This window comes from Ranitomeya variabilis, chromosome 5 (genome assembly GCF_051348905.1).
Source record: "Ranitomeya variabilis isolate aRanVar5 chromosome 5, aRanVar5.hap1, whole genome shotgun sequence".
In the NCBI taxonomy this organism is placed as follows: Eukaryota; Metazoa; Chordata; class Amphibia; order Anura; family Dendrobatidae; genus Ranitomeya; species Ranitomeya variabilis.
In genome coordinates, this window is record NC_135236.1 from 228,239,471 (window position 1) to 228,251,845 (window position 12,375).

Below are 12,375 nucleotides of genomic sequence, written 5' to 3' on the forward strand. Positions count from 1 at the left end.
AGCCCGTAAGGTACCTTTACTTTCAAAGCGTCATGTCAAGGTTCGTCTACAGTTTGCTCATGATCACTTGGAGGACTCTGAGACTGACTGGTTCAAGGTTCTCTGGTCTGATGAGACCAAGATCGAGATCTTTGGTGCCAACCACACACGTGACGTTTGGAGACTGGATGGCACTGCATACGACCCCAAGAATACCATCCCTACGGTCAAGCATGGTGGTGGCAGCATCATGCTGTGGAGCTGTTTCTCAGCCAAGGGGCCTGGCCATCTGGTCCGCATCCATGAGAAGATGGATAGCACGGCCTACCTGGAGATTTTGGCCAAGAACCTCCGCTCCTCCATCAAGGATCTTAAGATGGGTCGTCATTTCATCTTCCAACAAGACAACGACCCAAAGCACACAGCCAAGAAAACCAAGGCCTGGTTCAAGAGGCAAAAAATCAAGGTGTTGCAGTGGCCTAGTCAGTCTCCTGACCTTAACACAATTGAAAACTTGTGGAAGGAGCTCAAGATTAAAGTCCACATGAGACATCCAAAGAACCTAGATAACTTGGAGAAGATCTGCATGGAGGAGTGGGCCAAGATAACTCCAGAGACCTGTGACGGCCTGATCAGGTCTTATAAAAGACGATTGTTAGCTGTAATTGCAAACGAAGGTTATTCCACAAAATATTAAACCTAGGGGTTGAATAATAATTGACCCACACTTTTATGTTTAAAATTTATAAAAATTTAACTGAGCAACAAAACTTTTTGGTTTGTAAGATTTATGCATCTGTTAATAAATCCTGCTCTTGTTTGAAGTTTGAAGGCTCTAACTTATTTGCATCTTATTAAACCTGCTAAATCTGCAGGGGGTTGAATACTACTTTTAGGCACTGTATATATATATCCCGTCCATTACACTAGAATCCTACAGATAGTGAGGAGCGAACAGAAAAACATAAATATGAGAGGACTTTTACCAGTGAGTAACAATTTATTAAATATTTAATGAGAACAAACCTAAAACATAAAAAAATATAGTGATCTCAGATGTGAGAGACACTGTTGGCTACGGACACCTTTAACCACACCTGCTGGTATACTACATCACAGTGAATTTATATAAAATATTATAAGAATTAAAAGAGGGGAGCAGCCTATTAGTAATTAATCACGCCAGAAGCAAACAATGCAGTTAAATAAAGTGCTTATGCTGGGGTAAAAGCTGGATTCCCAAATTTCATATAGATTATGAATGGCAAATTGTATTGCACATAGAATGCCCTAAGTGTTGGAGCTATGGGTCAGCAAGTCCCTTTTGTTTTAACCAATTGAACCGCAACTAGCAAAATGTAACACAATGGATGCTGGCAGTGAACCTCTCAACGTGTACTTACTGGGCGTGTGGAGGGACACTGTGATGTAGTATACCAGCAGGGTGTATTTCAAGGTCTCCGTAGCCAACAGTGTCTCTCACTTCTGAGGTCACTATGTTTTTCATATTTAAGGTTCGTTTTCATTAAATATTTAATAAATTGTTACTCATGGGAAAAAATCCTCTCATTTTTGTGTTTTTTCACTCCTCACAATCTGTGGGATTCTAGTGTAACAGACAGGATGTATATAGACATCATATTATATAGCACGGTGTACTTACAATTACTCATTTTACCCAGTTAATTCTCTATTTTTCATTATGTATGACATCACATGATTAAATGGAGGATGCCAATCCAGTAGTATGTGGTTTGTCAACGAGTCTCAAAGCATACAGCTTCTTCATCAGGACAACCAGGATGAAGAAGCTGTATGCTGTGAAACGTGTTGATGAGTAAACCACCTACTACTGGATTGGCATCCTTCATTCTTTCACGGCAGCGCAGTACAACCCATCAGCTTCTTCTTTTTATGCATTTATCTCCTCATGGGTTTGCAGCAGCTTTAAGCGATTGTGTGCACACAACTGAATCAGGTGAGCACATTTTGTACATTTCTGTTTATATTGCTACCCAGATAAGACCCTATTTGCTCTCTCTTCTTTCAGTTTTTTCCTTCTCATGTCATGTGATTAAAAACAATGAATCCTGCAGAACAGGAAGCTCCTCTTCAACTCCTGACCCAGCTGCTGACCCTTCTGCTGACCCTTCCTCTTATCTCTCTTCAATGTTTCCTTTTGACAGTGACATAGAATTGTAGTTCTAATGATGATTCATGCAGACTTCCTGTTTCTACAAAGAGCATAGGAGGGTTCAGCTAGTCTGTTTTTAATCAATGTCACAGACCTAATGGAAAATAGAAGATTTATCTGGGTAGAAAGTCAAAATAAGCAATTGTAAGTACACAGGCTGATATAATATGGCGACTGCAATATATTAAGAAGTTAAACACTTTGATGGGAGGAGGAGTGCTTCTTTAAAAAAAAATTATCCCTTATTGCTAGGTTAAAAATGTTTGTGTTGATGCGACTTTAGCAGAAGTTGCAAATGACAGAGCACATGTAATGTGACAAGGAATGGAAAGTGAGATTTTTCAAAAAATGAATGTAAATGTGATACTTATAAAATAGGTTTATACAATAGTTACAATGCATTTAAAAACAGCAGCTTCTAAGATACAAACAGTGTCCCATGATGTAATCTGGACAAATTATGGAATGTACAGCTAGAAATTTTTTTTTAGAGGTGTATAAAAAAAAGTTTATCCAACTTTATCACATACAGTTATTAAATGTCTACAGATGTGCCACTTTCAGGCACAATACAGCTCAATACAGCAGAAAGCTTCATGTATCTGCACACGGCCAGTGCTGTGCATGAAGGGGGCTGGCTGATGGGCTCATTTCAGTAGAGTACCCAATCCCCTTTTAGGGCGTTTGTTTAGCTTTGAGATGAGAGTCAGCCAGTCCCATTCTTAGGGCGTCTATTTAACTATTGACATGAGCCAGTCAACCATGAATAATGAACATATACATAATGAATGTATATGAGTAAGTTGCATGTTTTACTTGTCTTTTTTTTAGCTGTACAACCCCTTTAAGACATTTACCAATAAACCAACATATTTATACTCAAATATTGTGTCGTACTAAAAAGAAAGACTGCAGCATTTCCGTTTTATATATAAAATCATTATTTACAAGATTGTTATTCCAACATCCCAATCTAATTAAACTACAACAATTTCTTGATTATTTACAAAACACAACATACCCACAATTATACCAAGTAAAAAAATAGATGCCAAATCTGTGCCATCTTTATTTAGCTCTTCTAAATGATGAAGAATGGGTATTGTCCAACAGTGTGCACAAAGTTAAGTTCAAAATAGTGTGAAAAATTCTCCGCTCAGATTATTTAAAAAAAAAAGTCAAACACTCCTATAAAAGTTGTGACCATTTAAAGAGCTATTTCGCTGGTACTGAAGTCCCACATGGCATAAAATGAGCAGTTTTTACTAAACAACTAGAGGCATGGAAGTCAGTTGTCACTGTTTTGCTATTGCCTCTTGTCTTGTGCAAAAGGTTCAGTAGTTGTTATCTTCGTCCCATGAATCCTGATTGCCTACTGGCCGCTTTCACACAGGAGGCACAACAAGCAGTCTTGTAATAGGCATATACACAAAGCCTGGCCTGTACCACCACATTGCAGTTGTAGTATTTATCTTTGCATTGCTCATCTGTTGATAAGAAAAATAGACAAAATTAACATAAGTAGTTGTGCGAGATTGAAAAGTTATTTTGAAATGTTTCATGTTGTTATAATGTATTTATAAGACACCTTTTATACCATGTTTGGGAGCTGCACAGTAGGGATACACTTGTTATACAATGGATAATAAATATTTTTACTATATTTTTTGTACTTACTTTTGGTAGTACTTCATGACTTAAAGGGGAAGTCTTAAGTTATTAAATTGCTTTAATCAGTTAGAAAGTATGAAAATAAGCAAGTTTACAATTGACTTGCTTTTTCTAACTGTTGTCATTTTCCTGCAATAAAAGCTTTTCTCTTTGATAGTGTACAGCTAGTTTCAAGGAGCTCGGCAACTAGCGCTTGCCTAGACCCTAAAACAATGTTCTGTAGTTTCATTCTATACATTCTGGAAGAAGAGTTAACTCCTAGCATTCCAATCATCTCTCTTCAGTGTATTGATTTCTACACAGTAGTTAGCTGCTCACCACCCTACCCCTCCCAACAAGTTGCTGTTATTAATTATGCACAATCACCAGCCTACATCATTGTTTTTTCCCAGAACACATCTCATAATCACAGCTTTCACTGAGCTGTGTGTTTGCTCAAATGCCCTGTTATCTTTTGGGTAAATACAGTGATAACAGTGTAAAGTCCAGAGCAGACCATTGATGGCTGAATGTGTTAGAGCAGAACTTGTGCTGAGCTTTAGAGTTCTTCTTAGGCTACTTTCATACATCCGTCTTTTGCCGTCAGGCTCAATCTGGCAAATTTTGACAAAACTGGATCCGGCGAAAGATGCCGTCGGATCCATTTTTTTCCCATAGACTTGTATTAGCACCGGATTGCACCGGATGACCTTACGTTTCGTCCGGTTTTCGCCGGATCCGGCAAAAATGTCGTTTCCAGTGTCTGGTAAAAACATACACAGTAACGTTTTTGTCTCCGGCGAAAAAGCCTATGGAGTGGAAGCCTATGGGAGCCGGAAGGTGCCGAATCCGAAAAATGATGGATTCCGGCGCCAGATTCCGTTTTTTTAAAGTGAGCATGCTCCAATTTTTTTTTAATCCAGTTATCTGGATATGCTAGTCGGATCCGTCGAAAAAACTGATCCGTCACATCAGTTTTTCACAATCTGCGACGGATCCATTTTTTTCAACATTCGTCGGATTGTGCCTGATGGCAAAAACCTGATGTGTGAAAGTAGCCTTATACTTCAGTTATGCTACTCGCCAAAATGGTCACTCAAGGAGGAAAGCCCACCCTGTCGGAAAGCAGGAAGTAAGGTAATTGGAAAGCTGCGTGCTGCTCAAGAGACAACTGGAGAATACCAATTTAATATTTTCCTAGACATTAGAATATTACACTGATATAATTACCTATTTCTGGAATGCACTCTTGTGTGTTGCATGATTCATTTTCCCCTGGTTTAAGCTCCGCTTCACATTTATCACTGTGTGACATGTCATCTGCCAAACACCGAACCTCACGGATCCGGAAACCGCCTTCACAAGATTTGGAGCACTAAATATCACAGAGGAACATAAAATTAACTGAAATTATACCAATGTTTAAAACTTTTGCAGTTTTCCAAATACTTTGGTAGGAAGGAAGATATGTCACATCATGAAATACTAAGCACATTCAGAATGCATAAGGCATATTGGCTTACAACTACAAGGGAACGTACCAGGACATACTAGTGATTTTCTTTAGGAAACCTTTTATTGTAGCTCGTCAAAAGGTTATTACACTAGAACCATACTAACAAATTACCTCTTTACCATATTAACCAGTTATGATTAAAAAAAAATATATATATTGTAACAAAATCCCTTTATGTATCAATGTCAATGTTTCTTTAAAGAAATATTATTCAAGTCATGGCAAATAATTCAACAGTAAAATTAACAGTAGAAAACGCTGCAGAGAAAAATGTAAAGCATGTCCAATACAAAATAGATAAGCAACAATCAGGTGTTTTGTTCAGTGTTGTATAAAATTGGGTCGCACTGCATCCCCTCAGAAATATTCTGACTTTACATGTGCTGAAAGCAGAAGTGAACGACGTTACCCACATAAATGCTGCAATTTAGGGTGAAGAAAATGGAAGCTGCTGAAAGAAGTCACTAAAATCCATCAAATGTTGTCATGGTCTACAGCTAGTTCACAAGACTCTAGATGTGAAAGTGATGAGTCTACAATTAGAGTGAGACTGCACAATTAAACTACACTGATGTGTTAAAAGGCCAAAAAAGACAAACATTTGCCCATAAACTTGTAAACAAACACCCAGGAAAAATGGCATTAAAAAGATACATCAAAAGTAATGGAGTAAAGTAATTAACCCCTTCATGACCTTGGTATTTTCCATTTTTCCATGTTCATTTTTCACTCCCCTCCTTCCCAGAGCCATAACTTTTTTATTTTTTTGTCAATATGGCCAAGTGAGGGCTTATTTTTTGTGGGACGAGTTGTACATTTGAACGACATCATTGGTTTTACCATGACGTGTACTAGAAAATGGGAAAAAAATTCCAAGTGTGGTGAAATTGCAAAAAAAGTGCAATCCCATGCGTGTTTTTTGTTTGGCTTTTTGCTATGTTCTAAATGCTAAAACTGACCTGTCACCATGATTCTCCAGGTCAGTACGAGTTCATAGACACCAAACATATCTAGGTTATTTTTTATCTAAGTGGTGAAAAAAAAATTCCAAACTTTGCTAAAAAAAACAAATTGTGCCATTTTCCGATAACCGTAGCGTCTCCATTTTTCATGATCTGGGGTCAGGTGAGGGCTCATTTTTTGCGTGCCAAGCTGACGTTTTTAGTGATACCATTTTGGTGCAGATACGTTTTTTTGATCACCCATTATTGCATTTTAATGCAATGTCGCAGCGACCAAAAAAACGTAATTTTAGCATTTCAAATTTTATTCTCGCTATGCCGTTTAGCGATCAGGTTAATCTTTTTTTTATTGCTAGATCGGGCGCGATTCTGAACGGGGCAATACCAAATATGTGTATATTTGATTTTACTTTTATTGTTTTATTTTGAATGGGGCGAAAGGGGGGGCGATTTAAACTTTTATATTTGTTTATTTTTTTCAGATTTTTTAAAACATTTTTTTTTAACTTTTGCCATGCTTCAATATCCCCCATGGGAGGCTAGAAGCTGGCATAGCCTGATCGGCTCTGCTACATACCAGTGATCATCAGATTGCTCCTATGTAGCTTAATTACAGGCTTGCTATGAGCGCCGACCACAGGGTGGCGGTCACAGCAAACCGGCATCAGTAACCATAGAGGTCTCCTGATGCATCGCTGACCCCGATCATGTGACGGGGGTCGGCAATGCATGCATTTCCGTCCACGCGACCGAAAGTGGTAGTTAAATGCCGCTGTCAGCGTTTGACAGCAGCATTTTACTAGTTAATAGCGGCGGGTGGATCGCGATTCCACTTGCCGCTATTGTGCGCACATGTCAGCTGTTCAAAACAGCTGACATGTCACGGCATTGATGTGGGCTCACCGCCGGAGCCCACATCAAAGCAAGGGATCTGACCTCGGACGTACTATCCCGTCCGAGGTCAGAAAGGGGTTAAAGAGAACCTGTCAGCACGATTTTGCATGGTAAATTAAATGCATGGCCATAAAGGTGTTGTTACATAGATTCAATAGATACCTTTAGTGAAGAGATCTGCATGGTGGTTGCATTTTAATCAGCATTTGAAATTTTGTTGCAGTAAGCTTTACGTGCATGGGGCGGGAATATGTGTAGGGTTTCCTACCAAAGCGCCTCTGAAAAGGTGCACACTCAGCAAATAAGAGGGGTGATGGCCAGACAGGAGAATTCCAAATAGTCAAGTCTAAGATATTCAGCCGCACTCTCAGAAGATAGCAAAAGTGATTGATTTTATTTTAATATGGAATCATCATTCATCACACCGTTGAATATCAAAAACAAATGATGATGGGTAGAGAAATGGGTAAGCGATAGGTTACAATTCGACACAGCCTGGGTCTTTTTCAAACATCGCTATGTCAAGTTAAGCCAGGTACAGGAAATGATTGGCTATTGTGCGCTGGCCACAATGATGTGGCTTCCCAATGCGGGAGGGGGACATAAGGCTGGGCACCAGGGGGACCAGGTGTAAAGCACAATATGAGCTGTTTGTGATGACTGGGGTCTGTATGACATGTCACTGCTTTGTGATCTATCTCCTGCTTGAAAGTTCGCGCCGGCACAATCCTTACCACGGGCAATGCTTGCACAGATTGATCTCCCGGCGGTCTTCAATAAAATGGCGCTAGTGAAAATTGAAATCTCAATTCAATGATATGCTTGCCATTTACTGAAGAACACTTGGCGCTCATTCTGTGCAAGCAGTATATATAAACTATAAGCATGCTTGCAAATGTAGATACTTTACAATAACCTACCGCACTCCAATCGGTGAAGAACCATTTTGCACCACAGGACTTGAGAATGCAGGACTGCTGATTGGGAGGCCGCTCCAGGTAGGAACACTCTTGTGGCTTCACCACTGTAAAACCTTCAGACGCTTTGCGAATACAAATGACATCTCTCTGCTGGGTTCCACTTCCACATTCGACAGAGCACTATAAAGATATAGATTTATAGGTTATTACACAGCACACTGTGAATCTGACAGCAGAAAAGGTAGTTTATCATATCTTCATATAGTTTATTAGTCCAGCATGGGTATCTAGATTAAGATAAATATCACCATGACATACAATATTATCATGACATATACAGAAATAACAATTTCTTCAACTTCCCATCTAGATAGAGATACACAGCAATATAGGTTGTGTGTCATGACAATACAGCCAAGCTCTTTTCAACAATTAGAGTAGGACTGTAGGAATCATGGGTATGGCAACATATGGACGTGGAAAAAGGGTTCTGACACATCAAATCTGTAGTTAAAACTGATTTTTTTTTAGGTTATGCCTTGGGATGGAAACAGGATTTATTGTGGTATAACTTTCTGTTTCCATCTGGACTCATTATACCAATTGCATAATTCATCCACTTTTTCACAGCTAGCAAAATTCCAAACATTGCCGAATTCATGTCAATTTTGCTATTAAATTAATTAATAAATAACGGTTTCCAGTTTTCCAGAGTCACTCCTTAAATTTGCAATATTTTTTAACATTTCCCAAGAAATAAATTTTAAGACCTGTAAATAAATATATTTATTCTTATATATCACAATTTTCCTCTGGGGGTAGTTGCTGTAATTGCAGAGACCCAGTTGGTACATGGAGACATATTTATAGGCAACACTCCTTGGGGCAAAAAAAAAGTATGCAAACTAGCTGAATAAAACTAGGAGAATAACTGTTGCCACACTCATATTGTCGGGCCAGCAATAGCAGTCAGCCAGGCATGTTCCTTTCCTGAGACCTAAACATGCTGGCAATGCTAGGGAATGGTTGGTTTATTACGAGGCGATTTTCCAACTTGCTGGAGACTATTCTTTTCAGTTCAGCTTTTTTTGAGTTGCGAGGAGCGGGAGACATTTATTAAAACTAAGGCAAAGTAAATCGGAGAAGTTGCTTACAGCACGATCAGATAAAGGGTCATTTTCAGAGGCCCCTTTAGAAATAACCTTAATTAACCTTTAATTTAAAAAAAAAAAGAAAGATCTTACTTAAGATTTTATTTAAGTTAGTAAAGTACATAAGGATCATTCTGCATGTGTAGGAATTTACAAGCCCATATATTATACATTTATTACCATACCTTCTCACGTCATGTTGTTTTATAATGTAATGGATATTAGAACAGAAGACCTTAAAGCGCAATGATGTTTTATTAATATTTCATGGTATAAACAAAGATAAACATATTAAATCCTCAGTACAAGCAGCAGGTATGTTTAATTATTGTAAATTGTCTTTTTCGAAAAAGGAGTCTAAATGCAAATCCTATTACTTACATTCTCTACATATTTGGGTGATCTAAAAGAATTGTAATGCTGCTTAGAATAACTTTTAAAATACTTTTTTGTGAAAAAAATGATTGTACTGTAGGGTAAAAAACATTAACTGTTCTCCGGCAATAGGCTATAATTCTGCAGTCACTCTCTGTGACTGGAGACCTGTGAATCTTCACAAATTAGCTCATTTTCATTCTAATTAATGGAAGACAATGAGCTTTGGGGAAAAACATCAGTTTTTATTGTCTTGACTCTTAAAGTCTTTGATATTAACAGTGCCACATTGTACTGTAGTATTTGTAGCCCTGCATACATTGCTCTGTTCCATGGAAAAGTCTATTGCGTGTATTGCGTATAGAAAATAACTGTTCAGAATAATACAATAATAAAATTATTAATACATTTTTTTTAACCGAATCCAGTGTTCATACAGGATTAGGAAGTCATAATGCTATTGGAGTACATGGCAGAATTTCCAGCCCTTCGAGCCATGAAGTATTTATAATGTCAGCAATACAAGAATAACATTTTGCACTGACTTTTCAGAATCCTACATAACAGCAAATGTGTTGTCTAATTGAATACATTATTTATAAGCTCCACTCTCCAAAAAGAGACCAACTGCACAAATATAGCCTTGGAGACTAAAAGAAACCAACTTTAAGGGCACATTTTATTTTTTAAGTGCAGCTTCCATTGTAATTAGGCATATTTGGAATTCAGAAGGCTAAAGACAGGAATGGGGGTTTATTTAAACAGAATCTGTCATGAAAGTACTGTTTTTGCCCAAATTGTTTTGGACTTATACAATATTAATATTTTGTGAACGTTATTTTATTTTTAAAACACACTGTGAATAACTGAATATACATCAGAATTGTATCTGTGTGTATTAGGCACTGTGCATGTGGTCAGAATAATGCTGTATGTAGGGGTGCCATGGATCAGGTAAAATAGGTGTCATCAGAACAGTAGGCAAAAAGACCTCTAGTGCCACCTATTGGAAGTTTCAATCACAAACATCAATATCAACTCTTTAACAAGCCTTGTCACATGACTTAGGATAAAAGCCAAACCAGAATCTCAATTTGCATAAACATGTTGCAGGGTGTAGCCCCTCATGAGTATAACGCATTTGATCTTGTTTTGCTGTGTGAGAGGCCTCTGAATGGGGTCTAAGTGGTAACATTTTTACTTATAGACAGTGACATGCCTGACATGCCAGGGTAAGGAGAGTTATGGGCCAACCATTGGTCCTCTGAGAAATTAAATATTACAAGTAAATAATAAAAAGGATCAATATTGACTTTTAGGACTGATACTTCTAGTAGATCACACTAGAGTTCAAGTCCTCTTCTTCTTTGAAGAGACAATTTGCATATATAATTTTCCAGAGGAGTAATGCATGGTCCATAGATGGTTTGATGTTTATCTTAAGTCATGTGACAAGGTTTGTTAAAGGGTTGATTGACTTTTAGGATTGATACTTTCAATAGATGGCACTAGAGTTCAAGTCATATTCCTCTTTTAAGAGACAATTTTCATATTTAATGTTCCAGAGAATATTGCATGGCTTATAAGCCTGTTACCCGGGCATGTGAGGCATGTCACTTACTCTTAGTAGAAAATGCTACCCCTTAGACACTCATCACAACTGGAAACACATTCATGAAGCTTTCTGCATTTCCAAGAATAGGATCATATCCCATCTTTAGTGCTACTGTCTGGCATTGTAGAGTATTATTGCCATCTATACCAAGTCTTGATCAAAATGAATCCAGCTCCACTCTGGTGGATTTTTCTTTAAGTTAAGCAAGTGTGGCATTTAGCATCTGAAACCCACCTTAGCCGCAATCCACATGGAAATTAAATATACATTTCTCCTGAAAGCCCTTGCATGTAATACATGGAAGAAGCTGATTTTTTCATGACTGTTTACACTTAGCTAGAGATAAGCAGACACCTGGATATTCGGGTCCGGCGGGTTCGGCCAAACAGTTACAAAAAGTTCGGGTTCGGGTACCAGAACAGTACCCGAACCAAACCCGGACCCCATTCACTTGAACGGGGGCCCAAACATCCAGTGTTTGCTGCAATGTAATGTGCAAGACAGCGCGACAAACACTGCTTCTGATCGGCGGTGAAATCATCGCCGCCGGTCAAGAGCCGTGGATCCCACACGGACAAAACACAGCATGAGCGCTCTGCTGTGATCGGAGGTATAAAGTTTTACCTCTGGTCACTGGTGTCAGCTGGTGGGACAATTGCTCCCATCATCCAACACCTGCTGCCGTTAATAACAGCGAGAGCAGGAGCAGCGGATGGGAGTATTCATCAGCCGCTCCTGCGCTGTAAATAAATAATTAAAAAATACCTGGTGTGAGTTCCCTGTATTTTTGTTAACCAGCCAGGCAAAACTCACAGCTGGGGGCTGCAACCCTTAGCTGTCAGCTTCAGCAAGGCTAGTTATCAAAAATAGAGGGGTCCCCACGCCGTATTTTTTAATTAATTAAAAAAATAATTTAAAAAAACGGTGTGGGGTCACCCTCACTTTTGACAACCAGCCTTGGAAAGTAGAGAGCTGGGGGCTGGTATTCTCAGGCTGGTAAGGAGCCATGGATGTTGGCCCTCCCAACCTAAAAATAGCAGCCCGTAGGCTGCCCAGAAAAGGCACATCTATGAGATGCGCCAATTCTGACGCTTTGTCCAGCTCTTCCCACTTGCCCTG

At 38.8% G+C, this 12,375-nt stretch overlaps 1 protein-coding gene across 2 annotated transcripts in view; it reads right to left on the bottom strand.

Annotated features, from left to right (window-relative positions):
- Positions 1-1,566: 1,566 nt before the first annotated feature.
- The window catches only part of THSD4 (thrombospondin type 1 domain containing 4), a 1,053,272-nt gene continuing 1,042,463 nt past the window's right edge, over positions 1,567-12,375 (bottom strand). For both annotated transcript variants that reach the window (XM_077263867.1, XM_077263869.1), the window contains 3 exons: positions 8,116-8,295; positions 5,054-5,198; positions 1,567-3,660 (listed from right to left, as the gene is read on the bottom strand). In XM_077263867.1, coding sequence (XP_077119982.1) covers positions 3,518-3,660; positions 5,054-5,198; positions 8,116-8,295 — 468 coding nt within the window. In that variant the 3' untranslated portion in view covers positions 1,567-3,517. The remainder of the gene's footprint in view (positions 3,661-5,053; positions 5,199-8,115; positions 8,296-12,375) is intronic.